Source organism: Taudactylus pleione, unplaced genomic scaffold (genome assembly GCF_031769625.1).
Source record: "Taudactylus pleione unplaced genomic scaffold, aTauple2 ptg001253l, whole genome shotgun sequence".
NCBI classification, from domain to species: Eukaryota; Metazoa; Chordata; class Amphibia; order Anura; family Myobatrachidae; genus Taudactylus; species Taudactylus pleione.
In genome coordinates, this window is record NW_028285653.1 from 323,797 (window position 1) to 347,127 (window position 23,331).

A 23,331-nucleotide genomic window follows, 5' to 3' on the forward strand; every position below is an offset into this window, starting at 1 on the left:
CTCAGAAGCTACTCTTTGTAGATAAAAGTGATAGGACACTGAGAGCAAATAGATCAATGACAGTTTTTGAATTCAGTACTGTGTATGTCACCAGATGCAGTGATTACTGCAAACACCCTTCTTGGCAAATTATCTACAAGTTTTTGGACAACAGCAGGCGGTATATTTTGCCATTCTGCCCTAAGTACAGTGACCAACTGTGACACTAAAGAAGATTGAGTTAGCCTAAAAATCACCCATTGCTCTAATTTGTCCCATAGGTTCTCAGTGGGGTTAATATCTGGACTCTGAGCTGGCCAGTCTGTCCGGGTTGCCGAATTTTCTGTATACCAGTCCAGCATCACCCTGAAAACATGACAGGTGGCATAGTTATCCCGATAAAAACATTTGTAGTTCCAATAGAACTGCCACAATGTAGGGAGCACAGAGGTATTGATAACATCTCTATATACAGTACCAGCTGGAACACGGGGGTTTCTAATTACTTTTGTCTACATAGTGTATTTCACTTTCCAGTAAAAATATTTGAATGTGGAAAAGTTAATTATCTTCTTTATACTATGACATATGCTTTGTATCAAACATCAACTGAGTTCCTTTATTATACAGGATATTTGATAATCACTTACCGTGCCTTTTTTCCATGTCATTTTTCCTGGTTTGATATGGTAATCCTGCGCATCTTCTAGCGATTCTCCAAAGGTGGTCATGGGTATTACAACAAATTTATGTCTAATTTCAGTTGTATATATGACCATGTTTGCTAGAGACCACATAGAGGGCAGATCTCCTCTCTCATTATAGATCATCTCTTCCCCAGTGGGATCTGTGTAATGAAGGTTTTTCATATAGTGGCGCTTTCATAGGGAAATAAAAATTATAGAAAAGCAAAACTACAATAAATTGTACGTTTTATATTATATGTGACTATATTGGGCTATATAGGGCTAATACTTTCTATTATATGTAACTAAATAGGTTTTGTGGGCAAAGATCATATTTAATTTAATTGAATGTGTGACCTCACTGTAAACATAAAACTGATAACAGCTTTGGACTCTCTGAGCTGTAATATCTCTCACCTACCGCCAGTGATATTGTTATGGATAAATGTTTCCCCCTTAAAGTATTGTGTCATCTTACATAAACAGCACCTGAGATGAAGCATAATAGACAAAATGTCACTTTAGTAAAAAAAAAAAAGAGCTAACTATATATTCATTCTGTGTATCTAAAGACTCACCAACAAGTGAGATGTTCCAATAAAGTCTTTTCCTTGTGCATTTTGCTATGATTTGGAGGTGTGCGTCGACCCCCATGTTTTGGTTATGGTTTTGGATCTGTATCTCCTCCTGTTTTGGATCTGGATTGGTTTTGCCAAAACCACCCTTGTGTGTTTTGGTTTTTGGTTTTGGATCTGTATTTTTTCTAAAAATATCATAAAAACAGCTGAAATCACATAATTTGGGCCTGTTTTTGTTCCTACAGTATTATTAACCTCAATAACATTTATTTCCACTCGTTTCCAGTAGGGGTGAGCACCGGCCACGTTTCGTATTTTGTATTTTGTTTTTGGATCTGGATTGGTTTTACCAAAACCACCCTTACGTGTTTTGGGTTCTGGGTTTTGTGTTTTGGATCTGTATTTTTTTGAAAAAAAGCATAAAAACAGCTAAAATCACAAAATTTTGGGGGGTATTTCTTCTCCTATGCTATTATTAACCTCAATAACCTTAATTTCCACTCATTTCCAGACTATTCTGAACATATCACACCACTCAATAGTACTTTTATGTCCAAAAGGTTGCACCGAGGTAGCCGGATGACTATGCTAAGCAACACGAGTGGGCAGCACAAACACGTGGCCCATCTAGGAGTGACACTGCAGTGGCAGACAGGATAGCAGTTTGAAAAACTAGGCCCCAAACAGTACATAATGCAAAGAAAAAAAAGAGGTGCAAGATGGAATTGTCCTTGGGCCCTCCCACCCACCCTTATGTTGTATAAACAGGACATGCACACTTTAGCAAACCAATCATTTCAGTTCTAGGGTCTGCCACACGACTGTGGCTGAAATGATTGGTTAGTTTGGGCCCCCACAAAACAAGCTTGCAATTAATCTGTCTCTACACAAACTGGCTCTACGGAGGAAAGATGTCATCCTCATCCTCCTCATCCACCGATTCCTCACCCTCTTCAGTGTTGTGTATATCCTCATCCTAACAAAGTATTAATTCATCCCCGCTGGTATCCACCACCACAGGTCCCTCTATACGTTCTGGAGGCTGGTCTCCCTGGAAGAGTTGATAATGAATTTTTATGAACATCATCTTCTCCACATTTTGTGGAATCAACCTCCTACACCTTTCGCTGACAAGGTTCCCGGCTGCACTAAACACTGTTTCGGAGTACACACTGGAGGTGGGGCAACTCAGGTAAAATAGAGCCAGTTTGTACAGGGGCCTCCAAATTGCCTCTTTTTCCTGCCAGTACAGGTATGGACTGCCTGACATGTCTACTTGGATGCTGTCACTGATGTAATCCTTTAACAGACAGACGCACGCCTGTCACTGCTGCTTTGAGGATGCAGGTGCAGCTACAGCCCACACAATTCACAAAGACAGAAAAAAAAAGAATATTTTATTTTTTGTGGAGTGCACTTTGGAGGTTACAGCACCCTTTAACGGACAAGCCAGCCGGCCCTTTACTTATGGGACACAGGCACATGCTTGGTGCTGCTCCTTTGTTGATGCAAGTGCAGCCACAGTGCACACAATTCACAAACACAGAAAATAATTCCTCCACCATTCTGCCAGTGGTGACAGTATCATATGCAGTGACAGTAGACATGTAAGAAATTGTTGGCACATCCATCAAGCTGGACCAGATGTCCAAACTGGCCCTTGACTTATGACACAGGCACATGCTTGGCGCTGCTGCTGTGTTGATGCGCGTGCGGCTACTCGGCATACATTTTGCACACAAACACAGAAAAAAAGAATTGATTATTTTTTGTGGAGTGCACTTTGGGGGTTACACCACCCTTTAACAGACTTATGGGACACAGGCGCACGCTTGGTGCTGCTCCTTTGTTGATGCACGTGCAGCCACAGTGTACACAATTCACAAACACAGAAAATAATTTTTTATTTTGTTTGGAGTGCACTTTGGGGATTGCAGCACCCTATAATGGTCAAGCTAGCCGACCTTTTACTTATGACACAGGCACACGCTTGGCGCTACTTTGTTGATGCACGTGCAGCCACAGTGCACACAATTCACAAGCACGGAAAATATTTTTTTATTTTGTTTGGAGTGCACTTTGGGTATTGCAGCACCCTATAACGGTCAAGCTAGCCGACCCTTTACTTATGACACAGGCACACGCTTGGCGCTACTTTGTTGATGCACGTGCAGCCACAGTGCACACAATTCACAAACACAGAAAATAATTTTTTATTTTGTTTGGAGTGCACTTTGGGGGTTACAGCACCCTTTAATGGTCAAGCCAGCTGGCCCTTTACTTATGACACAGGCGCACGCTTGACGCTTGACGCTACTTCGTTGATGCCCGTGCAACTACTGTGCACAGTATTCACAAACACAAATTTTTTTTTATTTTTTTTGGAGTGCACTTTGGGGGTTACAGCACCTTTAACAGTCAAGCCAGCTGGCCCTTTACTTATGACACATGCGCACGGTTGGCTTTACTTTGTTGATGCACGTGCAGCTACTGCGCACACAATTCACAAACACAGAAAAAAATTGTTTGTTGGAGTGCACTTTGGGGGAGTGCCCCTGATGCACAGATCACCCCCTGGACAACACTACAGCACCCCTCTAGGACTACAGCCTTTATGGGACACTGCACAACACAGTCCAGCCAGCCCCTATAGACTTTGGAGTGGACACAGCCCCTATGACTGCAACTGACTGTACAACACAGCCCAGCCAGCCCCTATGACAGCAGCACAACACAGCCCAGCCAGCCCCTATGGACAACAGCAGCACAACACAGCCCAGTTAACCCTAGCTCCCACCCTCCCTCTTCACTGTCCACAGCCGGAGTGAGAAATGGCACCGACACGGGGGCCTTATATAGGTTCCAAAACCCGCGAGACTCGGAAGGCGTTTTGCCTCGATTTCCGATCCGAGTCAGGCGGGAAAAGTCGAGCCTGACTCGATACGACTTGGATCGGGGGGGATCGGGGGGGGATCGGATTTCAGAAATCCGTACTCGCTCATCCCTAGTTTTCAGGCAATTTTGACCAACTCACAGCTCACAATATTGATTTTTTTTCATCTAGTTAAGGACCAAAAGGTTCCATCCAGCTAGCTGGCTGACTAAGCTAAGCAGCATTGCAGTGGTAGACAGGATGGCAGTTTATTAAACTATACGACCCCTAGGAATTTTAAATACAAAGAATGTTTTCCTTAACTAGGTCAGAGGCCCGACGGAGTTGGAATGTTTATGGACTGAAGACAAGGAAAGGACGGAAGGATTGATTAGTTATAATTGATTAAATTTAATATTTTGATTCTTAAAAATAATTATGAGGGAAGATCAATCTACAATCAAGTTATTAAGTTCCTAAATTACATCTTTGATCTGTAGGAGGTTTTTTATTTTTTTATATAATACATCATGATCTAATAAAAAAAATATGAGGTGGCCTTGCTTGTGGAGGTGCTGCTAGAACATACTGTAAACAGACGTTTACTAGTTTGTACTCAGAGATGTTGTTAGGGATAATGGGACCAAGACTTGCTTTTTACATCAGAGGAAAGCAGCCTGTAGTTCTCCACCTAAACTAGAAGTCCCAGCATCTGTGATGTTTGCTAAGCTTACTGGAAGTTATTTGACAACAGGTGTGATGCTTCAGGTTACCTCAGCCTGCTTTATGCACTGTACGCACCATGTAAATATGTATGTATGTGACCAACATACACAACTAATTTTTGTATTAAACGTATTTGCAGTGCACTTTATTGCACACATCCTGGCAGAAAGATGCTCTGTGCTGCTGCTGCTCATATTTGCCCACCCCATCAATTTGGTGGTTCAGAATTTTCTTTAAAAAATGAAAGGGGCATACAGGAGATGCTGTCTGTGGCCATTACAATTTCTGGATATTCATAAACCATAACATTAAAAATGTCAGGCAGCAACACCCCGACCAGCACATAATGGAAAGGAAAAAGGTGCAAGATGGAATTGTCCTTTGGTCCTCCTACCCACCCTTATGTTGTATATATGAAACAGGACATTCACAGTTTAAAAAACCAATCACTTCAGTGACAGGGACTGCTACTTGTTGCTGAAATTAATGATTTGTTTTGACCCCCACAAAACAAGCTGCCAATGCCTAGTGGACATTTGTGGCAATGATCCCATACACAAACTAGCTTTACAACATATGTAAGATCAGATGTCGTCATCGTCATTGTCATCTCCATCAGTGTGTGCATCCTCCTCTTCACACAATATTAATTTGTCCCTGCAGAAATCCACCTTTTTAGACGCTTCTGTATTTTTTTTATACTTAATTGCTGGTAAAGGTCTTCCTCATGGAATTTGTAATTCATTTTGATGAACATCATCTTTTCCACATATTGGGGAAGTAACCTCCTATGCTGATCACTGACAAGGTTCCCGGCTCTTCTGAAAACTCTTTCAGAGTACACACTGGAGGGTGGGCAACTTAAGTAAAGCAAAGTCAGTTTGTGTAAGGGACTCCAAATTGCCTCTTTTTCCTGCCAGTAGTGAAAGGGACTGTCTGGCATCCCTATTTCGATGCTATCCCTAAAATTATCATCCACCATTCTCTGAATGGTGACCGTATCAGACAAAGTCACGGTAGACATGTCACTCATTGTAGGCAGTTCTTTCAGACCCAACAAGATGTCATTAGGTTTTGCTGACTGATCTGCATCACCACCAGCAGTGGTTACCTTATGAAAATGTAGTTGTTTCCTGGCAGCTGCAGAAACTGAAGGAGGAGGTGCTGCTTTGTCATGTGTCGCTTGAGCTGACAATATTTTCACCAACAGCTCTTTGCATCTTTTCAGATTTATGTCCATTGGAAAGAAAGACACAATGTATGACTTAAACCTAGGATCAAGTATGGTCACCAAAATATAGTGATCTGATTTCAAGAGATTGACAACCCTTGGATCTTGGCAAAGCAAATGAAGTGCTTGATCTACAAGTCCAACACACTTAGCAGAATCACTCCATTATAGCTCCTCCTTCAATTTCTCCAGCTGCTTTTGCAAAAGTCTGATTAGGGGAATGACCTGACTCAAGCTGGCAGTGTCTGAACTAATTTCACATGTGGCAAGTTCAAAGGGTTTGAGAACCTTGCACAACATGGAAATTATTCTCCACTGCACTTGACTAAGGTGAATTCCTGCTCCTTGCCCTATATCATAGGCCGTAGTGTATCTTTGGATGGCCTTTTGCTGCTACTCCATCCTCTGAAGCATATATAGGGTAGAATTCCACCTAGTTACTACCTCTTGCTTCAGCTGATGGCAGGGCAAATTCCACAGTTCTTGCTGATGCTGCAATCTTTGACATGCAGTTGCTGAATATTGAAAATGTCCCGAAATTTTTGGGCCACCGAGAGCATCTCCTGCATGCCCCTGTAATTTTTTTTAAAATGTTGCACCACCAAATTAATTTTGTGAGCAAAACATGGGATGTGTTCAAATTCACCCACATGTAATGTTCGCACAATATTGCTGGCATTGTCAGAAATCACAAATCCCAAGAAGAGTCCAAGTGGGGTAAGCCATATAGCAATTATTTCCCTGAGTATTTCTAAGAGGTTATCAGCGGTTTGACTCTTTGTGAAACCGGTGATACACAGAGTAGCCTGCGAATACACTGCATTTCCACTAACAGTATCAATATTTTTTTTAATACACTGCATTTTCCACTTACTAACAGTATCAATATTTTTTTTTAATACACTGCATTTTCCACTTAATGTGACAATATTTTTTACGAAAACACTGCAGTTTCTACTTACAGTGTGACAATATATTTTATGTATACACTGCATTTCCACTAACAGTGTCAATAATTTTTACTAATACACCCCTGAAGCCCCTGGCCCTGGATGGGCACAGTCAGAAACCCTTGGATGGGCACAGCAGCCCCTACCCCTGGATGGACACAGCATCCACTGCCCCTGGATGGACACAGCAACAACAACCTCTGGATGGACACAGCAATTGAAACCCCTGGATGGACACAGTATGGACACAACAGAGATGAACACAGTAGACCCTGGATAGACACAGAAGCCCCTCTTGGATGAAGTACAGCCCTGACAGCTGGGGACTAAGCAATCAATTGGCGCCAATCACCATGGGTGAGGGACTTTTATACAATCCAAAACCCGCGAGAATCTGACATAGCAGGATGATGATGATTTGCCTCACTTTGAGATCTGAGTCAGGAGGGAAATCCCGAGCCAGACTCAGATCTTGCCTCAGATCTGCAAGTCTTGGTTGGTTGGTTTCTTGGAGAACTGGACTAGCTCATCTCTACTAGGAGTGGGAGAGACAGGGAGATGTATTACTATAGTATGCAGGGTTCCTCGCTCTACCAAACACTTTTATTCGCAGCGCAACATAAAGATGCCCACTTTACCTTACACATATCCATAATGTTTAGCAATACTGCGAAACCATCGGTAATATCGAGTACCATCGCAGCCTCACGCACACTTGCACAAGCCCTGACCTTACTCAAGAATTGCTATCTTCATCGCACGCTATGAGACCTCAGGCTGCGTATGGCATCACAGTGGATAATTTATGCACACCCACAAAACGGCATTCAAATGTACTGGCGCACCTGCTTTCTGCCAACCACCTCCCCCATCACCACCCGCACACTGCACTTCCTGTCAAGTTTTCTGCAATGGGTATATGTAGTCTCTGAGATCGCAGTCCCGGTCACAGTGGCCGATTCACGCACGCGCACTGAGATTCATACGCAGTACGCAGCAATCATCCGATTGTGTGTGTATTAGCAACTGCGTTCCTTCCTGAATCAGGCCCTTTCTTTGCTGCAGTCCATTGAGCTTTAACAAATTAGGCTTGGGCGCATTTACTTTCTTGTTACAATCTAAATAATAGAGCCAACACGATTTGAGGGCAGGAAGTGGTTCCATATAAATATTGTATTAATTGTGACTACCAAAAACATCTTACTTTGTGTACAGTAAATACATACAACTTACTAATTGTCTTACTCCATATGTCTGGGCATTTTTATCACGTTGTATCAGTTTGTGCACAGCGTGAGCCAGACCATATACTGCCGAGAATGTATAGTACAACTTTGACTCAGTAATTCCATAGAAATTTGGCGGAAGAATCCTTTTGTCCGTACAGTTCACCCCAGAAAAGTTATGTATAAACTGATAAAAATAATTTTTTAATTTGTTTGGAGAAAGACAATGAAAAATCCAGAGCCAAATATCTTCCAATAGTGGATCGGTTGGGCGATTAGATGGGTTTACATTATTAACATGATGACTAATCCTGGAAATATTTTTAGGGGGAAATATGAACATTAAACTACAATTAACTGATGTAAAGATGGTTTCTGCCATACATTTAATATTAATCCATGAGTCATGTAGGATTAGTGTGATATTTTCATTAATATTATCAGATTTATCAAAATATTTAAAATACTTTATAGAGAAAAGACCACATATTACTATAACTTTAGAAGTTAACTTCTCAATCTCAGTCATTTTCCTCATGTTAATGTTGTCATCATTAGTAAATTTGATGATCAACTCGATGCAGATCCCATGCTGGGTCATCATTGTACTCAGTTCTCGTAGTTCCATGTCCCCACTACCGTCACTTGGTGTAATGACTCCAACCCAGTTCCATCCAAAAAGTAGCAGACACTTCACTATCGCAGCATAACGGACCCGATCCCCTGGGACAATCCGGTAAAAGGTTGGGTATAATTCTCTGTCATTTAGAACAGGGTCAGTGGTTCCATAATTGATCTGAAAAAGCATAATATACTGGGGAATATTGTAGGTATTGCAATATTAATTCATCACAAAAAATAGATATATGATGATTGTTGAGGGGACAATGTTAAAAGAGGTAGCCAGGCACATTACAGGGAAAAGTGTTCCTTTGCTGGTTTCCCCATTTTATCACAACAAATAATAAACATATAAGGAGGCTTCATTGCAATCAGCTCACATGGGTTGTTCTTATCTGCATAGATATACAGACATTTCTGCAAATGGGTTGGGCACGGGATACCGGCACATTTTAGTAAGTATCTTAACCGTTTCCCTCCCCCACCACAGCCTAACTCTAAACCCCCTCCTAGTGCCTCAACATAACCTCTGACATTAACCCCTATACTTACCAATGGAATGCTGGCGGTTGGGATGCTGGCGCAGGTATTCTGACAGTTGCCGGCCGGCATCCTGCCCACCATTATTTAAACTGCATCCCCAGTAGACAGTGAGTATATATTTGTGATTTGGTAAGAGTGCGGGCGTGTCATGTGGGGGAATGTCAATGTACCAGGCTGAAGCCTGTTGCAAATTTCCACTATATCAGAGGGTTGTAGACAAAGGGATAATTAATGTTCCAAATGTAATGCTCCCTTGCAGGTAACTTGTAACTGTACAGAGACAATGGGGAAGATGTAATAGGTTGCAAGTTTTTGTCAAGGTAAAACTCTCTGGTACCAATGGCTGTTTTTTCAGCAAAGTTGATTTTAACGTCCGATGACAGGTGGTGTGTTGTGAAGCCACAAGTCACAGATATTCCAGCATGTTTCCAGCACGTTTGCTGAAAATATGCAAATAAGTTAAATATGTAATGTAACATGGGCATCACCTCTAAACTAGAGCCTGATTAGCAATGGAGTATATGGAGCTCCAGCTCCAGGCCTCTACATAAATAAAGGCCCATCATTATGGCTGTACGATGCTGATAAGCTGACTAGCTCCCCACACAGTTGACCCTAAGTATATAACATTGATTCTCTAGTCTTAAAAAAAACATATATTTTATTTTTTGTATTTAGGGAGATAGTGGGACTGTACACACCCACATGGCTCTAGCCACACCAACACAGCACTGATCACAACTCTCCTATCCTCAGTATAGGACAATTTGGCTTTTAATAGGCCCTGCTCTAAACATAACTAATTCCATTAATAGCATTAAGCTTGACAGGCCTTGGCTAGCAGAACTATAGAGGAAAGACACCTTGTTTCCACCAACCCTAGGCCTGTTGTCACCAATGTGCAGGAGCTAAAAATGTGCAGGAGCCACCTCCTCGATACAACTAGTCCTAATACCAACTACTCCAGGGCCCCTCTCTGTACCACCTGGGATTTAATATTTAAATAATAGTAGAATAAATTTGTTTTTCATAGGTGGAGCACTTGGAGAACCATATGTCCCTATATATATATATATATATACACAGTACTGTGCTAAATGCAGGTGTGGAAAGCATACTGCAAAGTGAGAATCCTTTCACAAATGGAAGTGTTAATAGTTTATTTTTATCAAATAACAAACTGCAAAGTGAATGAACAGAAGAGAAATCTAAATCAAATCGATATTTGGTGTGACCACCCTTTGGGCAAAATTTACTAAGCAGTGGGTTCTAACCCTCGGTGGTTTGGTGGCAGTTTGATGGCAGTTTCTAAATGACAGCCCTGCTCTATTCTAAAATGTGTTTTGATTGCGGTTTTGCTATGGTTTTGCAGTGATTTTGGCCTTAGTAAATCTGTGGATAGCAAAACCCCCACCAAACCATCGGGGTTTAGAACCTGCCGCTTAGTAAACTTTGCACTTTGCCTTACAAACAACATCAATTCTTCAATTCTTCTAGGTACACTTGCACACAGTTTTTGAAGAAACTCGGCAGGTAGTTTGTTCCAAACATCTTGGAAAACTAACCACAGATCTTCTTTCTCTTCATGTTATCCCAGACAGACTCAATGATGTTGAGCTCAGGGCTCTGTGGGGACCATATCATCACTTCCAGGATTCCTTGTTCTTTTTTACGCTGAAACTAGTTCTTAGTGGCATTGGCGGTATGTTTGGGGTCATGGTCCTGCTGCAGAATAAATTTGGAGCCAATCAGACGCCTCCCTGATAGTATTGCATGATGGATAAGTGCCTGCCTGTATTTCTCAGCATTGATGTCACAATTAATCCTGACCAAATCCCAAACTCCATTTGCTGAAATGCATCCCCAAACTTGCAAGGAACCTCCACCATGCTTTGCAGTTTCCTGTAGACACTCATTATTGTACTACTGCTCTCCAGCACTTTGGCTGCCTTATGTTGCAGCCAAATATTTAAAATTTTGATAAATCAGTTAAGAACACCAGCTGCCATTTTTATGCACCCTGTTTCCTATGTGTCCATGCATAGTTGAGTCACTTTGCCTTGTTTCCACATTGATGTTAAATATTTTGGCCGCAATTCTTCTATGAAGACTACTTCTAACCAGACTTCTCTGAATAGTAGATGGGTGTACTTGGGTCCCACTTTTGTCTGCCAGTTATGAGCTGAAAGGATAGAGGAGGGTACAATAATGAGTGTCTGCAGGCAACGGTGAATTATGGTGGAAGTTCTTTTCAAGTTTGGGGCTTCCTAGACTTCACCATACACCTCGACAAGTTGGCAATGAATCTCAGCTGCTGATGTGCCCTTTAGAAGCAGAAATCTAATCACACTAAGCACCTCAAAGTGTAACCATGTGTACACCAGTCCAGTCATCTTACAACTGATTTTGGGACAGTATGACTGATATGAGGAGCTGTATAATGGCCGTGAGGGGAAGCAGTAGTCTACTTGAGAGTCAAGTAGAGAGCAATACACATGTTAGAGGGCTTGTTATATTACTTTTGAACCACCATCATATATAGAGCTGGCAGAATTCGGCCTAATGTTTTCCCAGTTCTACCATCATCTCAGCTCTATTCTCTAATAATATATACCACACAATAGGGGTAAAATGTGCAGAGTGATTTAGGGGTACATTTATGTAATGTTAGTTTTGGTTAGAGGAAGCATTCATTGGCTAAGAACCCAAAGGTATGTATTGGGGGATAGGGGGAGGGTGAGGGGTTAGGGTTAGGCATTAGGGGGAAGATTAGGTACTAAGGGGGGAGGGTTAGGTGTAGACACTGGGGAGAGAGAGGATTAGGTTTAGGATTAGGTTTAGGCACTATGGTGGTGGGTTTACATTTAGGCATTAAGAGAGGAGGGTTATATTTTGGCACTAGGGGGAGGGAGTGTTAGGGGTAAGGGTTAGTGTTAGCATATTTAGCATATTTGCTGTGTCCAAAGATGAAGCAGTGATGTTATTATTAGCATACAACTCACCCACTAAGGTCAACAGGTATTTGATGTAGGAACACCTATCAACCTAATCTGATTCCAAAATCAGAAAGATTGTAGGTCTGAACTTCAAGTTTTCTCAAATTTTAGTTTCAGAGAACTTGTACTATTCAGCTATGTCAGGAAAAGTTTATTAGCAGTCCAATCCTGGATTGATAGCAAATTGGCTGATAGGACTGTCTGCATGTGTGGTGTCTGAATGTATACCAATGCTAGCATACAATAATTTTCCAAGGCACTTTGATTAGAAAATCCTCTCATTTCCTCCACCTCTGCCTCTGAATTTTGACAAGTAATACTTTAGTACTTTTGTAAATTGGTATACTGAGTGGTTTAGTATCTGCCATGCAACAGTTTTGAGCATCGGCTTAGTGTATCCTTGCTGATCAATAGTAACAGTCCCAGTATTCATATTGTCTTGATTCTCTGACCTCTTAGATGGTATGCCAGTTCAAGAGCTTTTAGTTCAAACATATTACTTAGCAACAATTGGCAAATTAGCTTTCCCATCCAGCAAGCAACAAATAATTTCCATACACAACTATGATAACTATTTTTTTCTCTTTCCATTTATAGTACAACTAATTTTCAGTTTTAGATTGTGCAAAGTCAATTTCCAAAATGTATTTACATTGTAATGTACTGGTTGCTCCTGATAAAATCCTCAGCTAGCTCACCATTTAAGAAGGCTGAATCAAAGTTTAGTTGATATACAGTAGCAGTAAACAATACATAGCAGATATAGCAATGACCATAATGTATTGCACCAGGTGAGAAGTTCTCCACATAATAAACACCTGATTTTTAGGTGTAATCCTTGGCAGCATTTCAGTTTTGTAGAGAGTAAGACTTCCGTCAATGTTTAGTTTCTAGCAGAACTGTTTTATAGTTGTACAGTCTGTCCATGTGTCAGTTTAAGCTTTATGCTCCTTGTCTATGGCTACTTTCCACTTATGCTAGATGGTGCTTGACTTGTATAGTATCATGTTTATAACAAACAAAGGGCCTGATTCAGAGCCGGACGCAATTTGCGGGCGGTCGTTCAGGAAAAGGGGGTGGCTATTCAAATGAACCATTCACTCTTTGCGGTCTGTTCACGCCTCTATGTCTGAATGAGCGAACAAAACATGCGGTCTTTTTTTGGATAACTACGCCCCCTGGCCGCTCGCATCCTACGTCATGTCCGCTGCTGTATTAATTATGCACACCCATAAAACGCCCATTTTGACCTTTAAGCACGCCTGTGTTCAGATCTCCACTCCCCGTTTACAAGCACCTTCCCCTGTTACCACCCACATACGCCTCCTCCTGTCACTCATATTAGCAGGCATTCGCTATTTAGCGAACAAATGATTTTTGGCTGCAATGACTGGTTCCCGCTTGCGTATTATGATCCATACGCATGCGCAGTTGGGCAAACATTGCTCGGAATCAACGAGCGACCGCTTACGAGCGGCTCTGAATCAGGCCCAAAGTTAGCAATCTACTCACTATACCTTTAGGTGGTCTACCTTTATTGCTTCTCATAAAACTCCTGCTCTGTTATTGAGCACTATCAACTGTAGTCTCAGTTTCTGAAATGTTGCATGGCTAGCATCACAAGTTATTGTGGTGTTGCAACATTTAACTTACTTGAATCCTACTTGAAGCTGCCTCATGAAAGCCTAGGGGGTAAATTTACTAAAAATCATGTTTGGTCCTAAATGAAATTGCTGGAATGTTTTATACTCCTAACAACAAATGTAGTAAAGGGCATTTTTGAATGTCTGTTTTGATCTGATGATGATACTGTTAATGGCTCTGAAACACTAGTGGGAAAAAGTCCTGCACAGCATTGAGGGCTGGAGTATGTGATGCGGCCCTTGGAGCCTCCATGCTGATTGAGTCCTGAGGGCCAGTAAGCTGTGGTGTGGCATTTGGGCCAGTAGCAGCCTCTGGGCTGGTTGAGGCCTGTTGGCCTATAAATTGTGATGTGGCCTTTGGGCCAGTAGCAGCCTCTGGGCTGGTTGTTGCATTGAGGGCAGAATGACTTGGCAGGAACATGCTGAGTTGCTACCAGTACCGCCGGGATGACACTGGTGATGGTACACTGGATTGTGCACTGAGGATGCTGAGTTGCTACCAGTGTTGCAGAGATGACACTGGTGATGGTGCGCCAGATTGCACACTTGGACCGCTAAGTTGCAGCCAATGTTGCCGGGTTGACACTGGCACCAGACACAGACTGGTGCCTCTGGTGGAGGAAGTGCACCATGCTGCCTAGATGACACAAGCAGCACTAGCAGGTGGAATGCAGACTGCACCACCTGGATGGGACAAATGGCAGTAGATTAACATAGTAGACTGGCTCTGGAACTCGATTGGAAAACAGGAGACAGGAATAACTGTAAGTACAAGAAACTCTATCACTGGCAAGGATTGAAGGGCTGGTTGGAATTTAACAGAAACGGCCCAACCAGAGCAAGTCTTCCAAATGACAGATTATTGAGCACCTGGGCTGTGTTCAGGCAGAAGAATCAATCAGTGTGCACCTGATAGTGCACACAGACAGACATAAATTAGTGCACATGCTGAAACTGTAAACAATATGCTGCTAATAAAAGATCCTAACAGGAGGAAGGAGGAGACTTCAGTGAATGCTTGTCCGGCATTCAACCCACACAGCATTGGCTGTGTGGTGGCTTGTTACAGTACCACTTTTTGATGAGGGGGTTAAGGAACCCCTAGAGCCTGGTTTGTTTGGAAAGTTCTCAAATAATCTTCTCTGCAAGGTGGGAGTATGCAGAGATCTTTCTGGAAGTCAAGAATGCTCCTCTAGTCCAAACCCTTTCCAGTGGACCAGGAACTGAAGATGTCCACGAGAAAATCTAGAGTCCAAAATCTTCTCCACCACAAACTATTGGCACCCCTGGATGAGAACTGGTGGAGGTCTGACAGGACATCTATAAATGAACCTGGAAGAAAAGAACACTGGTTTGGGGAGAGAACAATGAAATGTGCTGTTGATTCAAAATGGCTTTGGTAACTTTATCCTGAAGGCTACAGGATTGATCTGGGCAAGGATGCAAAATAGCCCGATGAACTTTGCCCCAATTTCTGTGACTTCTGGTGCAGATTAATATTCCTGGAAGATAGCCACACCAGATCACCAGATCTGAAATTACATGGTCTCTGATGCTTGTCTACCCATGCCTTGGATCGCCCAAATGCTTGAAGGAGAGCCTGGTGTACCTTCTTCCATACTGACCATAGCCTTGACACAGCAGAAAAGACATGAGTTCCCATAGCAGAAGGATGAAATGAAGTACTCCTAAGATTTGTTCCATAGGTGCAATAAAATGGAGAGACGGAGGATGCAGAAAGGCAGGAATTGTTGTAAGTGAATTATGCAAAAGGCAGAAGTGGCACCCAATCATCTTGACATTTGGAAATGAAGCAGCGGAGGAACTTCTTCAACGATTGATTGGCCTGCTCCATCTGACTGTTGGACTGTGGATGGTATCCTAAGGACAGGCTGACGTTGATACCCAGATCGGCAAGAAGCATCTCCAAAACCGAGCAATGAACTATGTACCATGATCCAAGATAATGTCTACTGGAATTCCATGGAGCCTGAAGACATGGTCGATAAATAGTGTAGAAAGCTCCTTAGCAGATAGTAACTTTCTCAAGGGAATAAAGTGCACCATTTTGGAGAACTGATCCATGATATTCCAGATGACAGAGCAATGTGAGGACACTGGCAGGTTGACAACAAATTCCATAGCAATATGGGACCATGGCTTAGAGAGCATAGGAAGAGGACACAGCAACCATTGAGGAGCAGTATGGAAAGTCTTATTTGTCAAGTAGACATCACATGCCAAGACAAATTCCCAAGTGTCCCATTACATGGACTACCACCAAATGGAATGGGACATCAGCTTCAGAGTTCTGGCTGTGCCGGGTTGACCCCCCATCTTGGAAGAATGAAAATCCTTCAGCAACTCTTTATGCAGTCTCTCCGGGACAAAGAGCACTCCAGATGGTGTCTCACAAGGGGCTACAGACTGGCACGAGCTGAGAGCATCTGCCATGGTCCTGGTCACAGCAAAATGGATTCTGGAAGTCTGCACGATATTCTCTTCCGAGCCTCTTGGAGGATGAGTGATGGAAAAACTTCAAGACAGGGCATCCGCCTTGATGTTCTTAGATCCAGGTCTGAACAAGATCACATAATTAAATTGAGTAAAGAACAAGGCCCAGCGGGCCTGTCTCGCAACAGCCTTTTTGCAGTCTCAATATATTCAAGATTCTTATGGTCCATGAGAACCATCACCACATGATTAGCCCCCTCTAACCAGTGTCTCCAGTTCTCAAAGGCCCACTTGATGGCCAAAAGCTCTCAATTGCCCACATCATAGTTTCTCACCGCTGAATCAAATTTTCATGTGAAAAAGGCACATGGGTGAAGCTTGCCATCTTTGACATCCTTCTGCGACAGGATAGCACCTACTCCAACTTCCAATGCATCAACCTCAACAATGAAGGGATACTCAGAATTAGGATTATGGAGGACAGGAGCTGACACAAAAGCTTCTGTCAAGATACTAAAGGCCCGAATAGCCTTAGGAGACCAATTAACAACCTCTGCTCCTTTCTTCATTAACTCCACAATGGGTGACACAATCGAGGAGAATGACTTAATGAACCTCCGATAACAATTAGCAAAGCTGAAGAATTGCTAAATGGCCTTCAGCATTGTGGGTTGTTCCCAAACCAAGATGGCTTTTACCTTGCCAGGATCCATGGAGAAGCCTTGTGAAGTACCTCCAAAGTAAAGGCATAAGCCCAACAGACATCTCTTGAATTGATCCTCAGGAGGAAGGCGAAATGCTCCCAGCTGCATGGGTTCATTGAAGTCATGTGGCACAGTCCATAATGGAGACCGAGGGGCTTGAGGATGTAACTTCTTCTCCATTCTGCATTCCCGAAGCCGTTGATCAACACGAATGGCCAGGCTCATGAGATCGTCCAGAGAACATGGGGCAGGATATTGGACATGATATCGATGATTTCATCTGACAAGCCCCACTGTAGCAGACTTTGGGCTGGTAGAGGCCTGTGGGCCAGTTGTGATGCAGCCTTTGGGCCGGTAGCAGCCTGTGGTCTGATTGTTGTCTTGAGGGCGGAATGACTTGGCAGGAGGATGCTGAGTTGCTACCAGTGTCGCCGGGATGACACTCACAATGGTGCACTGGATTATGCACTGGGGATGCCGAGTTGCTACCAGTGTTGCAGAGATGACACTGGCGACTGTGCATCAGATTGCACACTTGGACCGCTGAGTTGTGGCCAATGTCCCCAGGTTGACACTTGCACCAGACACAGACTGGTGCATCAAGTGGGGGAAGCACACTGTGCCACCTAGATGATACAAGCAGCATGAGCAGGTGGAATGCAGACTGTGCCACCTGGATGGGACAAGCAGCAGTAGATAAACACAGTAGACTGGCTCTGGAACTCGACTGGAAAACAGGAGTCTGGAAAAACCGGAAGTACAAGAAACTCTATCACCGGCAAGTAGTGAAGGGCGGGCTGGAATTTAACAGAAACAGGGCCCAACCAGAGCAAGTCTCCCTAATGACATATTATTGAGCACCTAGGCTGTGTTCAGACAGGAAATTCAATCAATGTGCACCTGATAGTGCACACAGACAGGCAGTAATTAGTGCACATGCTGAAACTGCAAACAATATGCTGCTAATAACAGATCCTAACAGGAGGAAGGAGGAGAATTCAGCGAACGCTTGTCCGGTATTCACCCCACACAGCGTTAGCAGCACAGCGGCTTTTGACAGATATTCATTGATTGCATCATATGCGATTTCGGGATGATTTTGTTTTGTATGGTTCCATGTAAAATTGACTTTGCAAACCAATATATGTGCTTGAAAGTGATGAAAAGTGAACAAAACCGATTAAATTCAACCATTATCGGAATTCATTTCCTATCATTTTACAAACGATACAATGCATCGCATGCATCTGTGCCATCACAAATCATTTATAAAAATGCCCCAAACCATGGAACACGTGCACTGTAGTGGTTTTATGGTGGCAGGAGATAGTAATTGTGTAGAGGAGACAGTTAGTAGATGTACTGTATCTTGGTGGTTGCGGTGGGATTTGGTTATTGGTGAGTGTTATTGAAAGTTGTTTTGTGTATTTATCTGTTTTTTATGTTGTTTTAATGTTTGTTTACTTTGTGTTCCCTTTTCTTTTCTTTTATTGTATTTCCAGTAGTTGTGTGTGTCTGGTGTATGTTTGAGTTTGTGATTAGTCTAGGGGGAAAATTTACAAAGAATCGAGAATGGTTGAGAATAGATGCCAATCTTAGAGTTTAAGCATGATTTTCAACTAGCAAATTGACTAAAGGCAAAGTCGGGTGAGTTAGAGAGAGATTACTCTCTTCTCACTCGTAAAACTCGGGGGAGATAGGAAACTCAAATCTTATCACCATCGGGCAAACTCGGAAGTACTTTTCACTTAAAAGGTATACCAAGAATCTAGATGACAATTCTTACCAAGAACCTAGATGACAATCTCGGGTGAGATGCCTGCAAACTCTGCCAAACTGAAGTTTTAAACACTCACCTGTAGAGCTGCGAGTTTGGCTGAAACATACACAAATCATTGTCATTTGTGTATGTTTCTGCCTGTAAATAGTTTAAATAGGGTATATTTAAAAAAAAAAATAACATAGGGTCCCTCCCCAAAAGCCTAACCAGCCCTGGACTTGCCAGCCAGTGCTGGTACCTAAAATTATGGGGAACAAAATGAGTAGGGTTCCACCATAATTTAGTTACCAGGGCCAGTCCTGGTTTTAACTATAGAGGAAAAAATTGTGTAAGGGTACCCATATAATTAAAACCAGCACCGGATCCTTTCTAGCTCAGGGCTGATGCCAGAGCCAGCGGAGCCCTTTCACTAGGTCCCCCAGCCACAGCATCAGTCCTCACCTCTATCCAGCCCAGGCCAGGGATCACTGGGGAGTTGGTTACCCCCATAATAAAGGGGTACCCCTCTCCAGGGTGCCCCTGGCCTAGGCTGATAGCCTGGGGCTATCCCCGCCACCCTAGGGCAGTGGGTGGTTGGTTGATAGTGTATGTTCTGTGTAAAAAATAAAAATATCAGCATTGTCTTTACAGTGGAACTACAGGTCCCAGCAAGCCTCCCCTCATGCTGGTACTTGGAGAAGCACAAGTACCAGCCTGTGGTTCATTAAGGGCCTGCTGGTACCTGTAGTTCACCTGTAAAGAAATGTGTTAAAAAAACATAACCACCGGGAAAGAACATGAACGTGGACGTGATACAGAGATAGGCACTAATGCAATCACAGCTGCGATTTCACACAGATCACAGCTGCAAAAATATGCTAATTATGGAAAAGTATACCCAAGCATATTGATGCCCACTGCTGCCTTCTCATGTCCGTACAATGTTGTGCACCAGCACAAACATCGGTAACATTGATGCATTTTGACCAAGCATACAGCCCTTGCAGAAGGTCTGATCTTCCTCAAGTAGAGCGGCTCTCCTGACATGCAGGATGCTTCCAGGCTGCAAAGGATATCACAATGACTGTTTTATACATGCCCATGCATAGGCAAATGCAGGTGGGTTTCCATCTGCCTGTAAACCCCCCTCCCTAGCCCACACCATGACCACAATAGACATAGTAATGTAATAGAATTTTACTAGTGCTGCATGTTCTTCTCAGTATCACAAATTAAATAATTAGCACCACCCTTGGAGCTTCTGCCAGTAATAAATAACCTGTGCACTAACTAGGAGATCTGGAAAACATGCACTGTTAGAGATGTGCTGCTGTAGAGCCCAATATGTACATATATGTCAAAGGAAGGGCTAGGTTATTCTACTGCTCCCACAGACTCCCAGACTTGCTCCCATGCCCTGGAATGGTGCCCACATCTAAAATAAATACATTCAGCTCAGGCAGGATGGCCCTACTGCCGTATCTAATTGCTTACTGTGATCACTGGTCCTGTGTATGCTGGAATTATGACACACAATACACTATGTATGACACACCTAATGGCTTACTGTGATTGCTGATCCTGTATATGCTGGAATTATGACACAGAATACACTATGTATGACATATCTAATGGCTAATTACTGTGATTGCTGTCCTGTATATGCTGGAATTATCACACACAATACACTTTGCATGATGCATAGTAAAGCTGGATAAGTACTAATTGTGCCCTCTTCATGGACTGGCCACACTCACTCTAAAATCAAGCATTTGAAAACCCCCCTCTAGAAATCCTGCGTTTTCCACTGCCCACGAAACAGCATGTAAATGGATGTACAGGCCTGTGTTATTCTAACCATCCACCATTACCACACCCAAAAGCCAACTACCTGTCACTCACTTTGCTAATGGATCCTCCATGTGGGCATAATTGCAAAACAATGCACAGTATGGTTTACATGTGCAATGGCAAACAATTATTTGATCTGAATAAAAATTACCATTGTATACATCTCTGTATCAGGCTCAGAGTGCGCATCAGGTTAATTAGTCTCATTAGGAATATCTGCTATGTTATCCACATTTCATGTACTGTTACCTTCCCATGAATTATAGAATACACATGTTATTCTACAGCTAGACATACGGTTTCCATGGCACTATCTACATTATTTGGATTGGGATTATCACCGGGTGCACTAGTAACTTTCCATAGTTTTTACCTCTTTAATTGTATTGAGAAAATGAACTTCCATGTAGTGTATTTCTCTGCACTCACTAATTTGGTAAAGTTCATGCTTGCTCCTGCACTGTACATTTCACCCTTATTGTTATAAAAGGAATGTTCTGTACTCACTCATATCCTTTGATTCCTTGTCACATATTCCGTATCACTGTAGCAGAGTTCTTGGTATCATTAATCTGAACACATTAGTGGTGTGAGAGCTCGGTGGCCTGGACCCATCATGTATTGTCAGATCCTATAGTTGATATTGGTGGCAGTGGTGTGTGATGCAGGTTAGTTCACACAGTAGAAAATTCAACCAGGTCTTAGGTGTAATAACCAGACAGGACAAGCTTACAGTATGACACATGGATAATGCAGCAGGTACGTGTAATCTCATATGAGTATAATGCTGGAGATTATCAGGGGCACATTCTTATAGCATGGAGGACAGAGCTGAGAAAGCATGGTATGGTTGCACATGCACAGTAGCATACAATATTGGAGGATGAAATGTAAAAGGGCCAAAGCACTGTATGAGAGAAGCTGGTGAAAAGGGGTGTCAGCCCTAATATAATATAAGGAAATGGACTATGGTACCAGCGCTAGTATAAAAAACAATTTTATTACAATTGAAACATATAGCATGTTCTAAAAGGACATGGAATAAGGTATATAGGTTAAATGAATAATAAAATAGACCAATGGGTGTGGGCATAGGACAACCATATAAATTGTTCAATTTGTATCCTTGGTAATGGTTACGACTCATGGAGCAGCACAATATTACCGGTTCTGGAATACCAGATGTTCATTCAGTCCTTAGCAGGATAACCGCAATGGTGTAGGCTGAAATGGGTCCTCCGGATGTTAGTAAACTGCTGCAATCACTGATATAATTCAGTCCAGAGTCAAACTAAATATCCAAGTATATAAGGTATGTTAAATCCAAAATAGCAATCAAATGTAGCACTCAGCGCGTTTCACTGGAAGTATTTGGAATCCAGCTTCCTCAGGAGCATGTATTGTGTGTTTCCAAATGGTCTTTTTATACCTGGTTCATGACTTAACAGTTCTTTATATGGTTGTCCTATGCGATCTCAGCCCACACCCATTGGTCTATTTTATTATTCATTTAACCATTATACCTTATTCCATGTCCTTTTAGAACATGCTATATGTTTCAATTGTAATAAAATAGTTTTTTATATATTGAGAAACCGTCCATTTTACTTCCATTTTTAATATTATTTAGTAATTAGTTCTAGCGCTGGTAACTTAGTCCTTTTCCTAATATTGGAGGATGAAGTGGCTGGTTCCATCATGACACCAAATTGGTGCTACATTGACTACAAATGTTTTAAATCCTGATGACATTTTATTCTTGGCTGATTGACCATCAATGATACCTGTGGAATTATTTTCATATGTTACACAATAGCAAACCACTGCCTTTCCCTATTATTATTATTATTATTATTATTATTATTATTATTATTATTATTATTATGATCAGTATCTATCTCAGAGACAGTGTTGATAATACATACAAGTGACACTAGCTCTTATTCATAGTGACCCAGGCTGGCAATGTGTGTCTCTGTGCATAGTGATAGACCACTTACCTGTGGGTACCGGTACAGACTCAGTAACTGGGCCATCGCATGACTTGTATGGAAACCAGAATCACCGACAAATCCAGCTACTTCCCCGTGTTCCCTACATGAGTAATTAGGAGCCTCCTTCTTTTCTCCAGACAATATCTGCAGGACATAGCCTAAGGTCTTCTTTGTATCCGCACAAGTATCATACACATGATAACCCAGAGTAACATTGGGGAGAAGGTCGGGGTCTTTGTTAATTTTGTCAACAGCAAATATGAAAGACAATATGCTTCTGTACTGTTCAATGTTAATGCTGCAAGATTTTTAGATTTGGTTTCTTTAAATTAAACAGCAAATCATTTCATGACATTATTTATTTTGTATAGATTTGAGGCTATACATTACATGTATAATAATCAGCACCATCAAGGAAGATAGTACAAGAACATATGCAAGAATCCTGACCAGCTGCCACCATAGAGGAAGGAGGCAGATCTCCAATGATATATACAGAAGTGATTCAGTGAGGTGAG

The 23,331-nt window shown here is 42.2% G+C and overlaps 1 protein-coding gene across 1 annotated transcript; it reads right to left on the reverse strand.

Moving 5' to 3' along the window:
- Positions 1 to 8: 8 nt before the first annotated feature.
- Positions 9 to 23,116, reverse strand: LOC148450933 (vomeronasal type-2 receptor 26-like; the record flags this gene model as incomplete). Its single annotated transcript, XM_088462501.1, has 4 exons — positions 9 to 38; positions 630 to 857; positions 8,256 to 9,044; positions 22,820 to 23,116. Coding segments are annotated over 4 exons (1,344 nt in total), but the record flags the coding sequence as incomplete, so codon positions are not given.
- Positions 23,117 to 23,331: the final 215 nt, after the last annotated feature.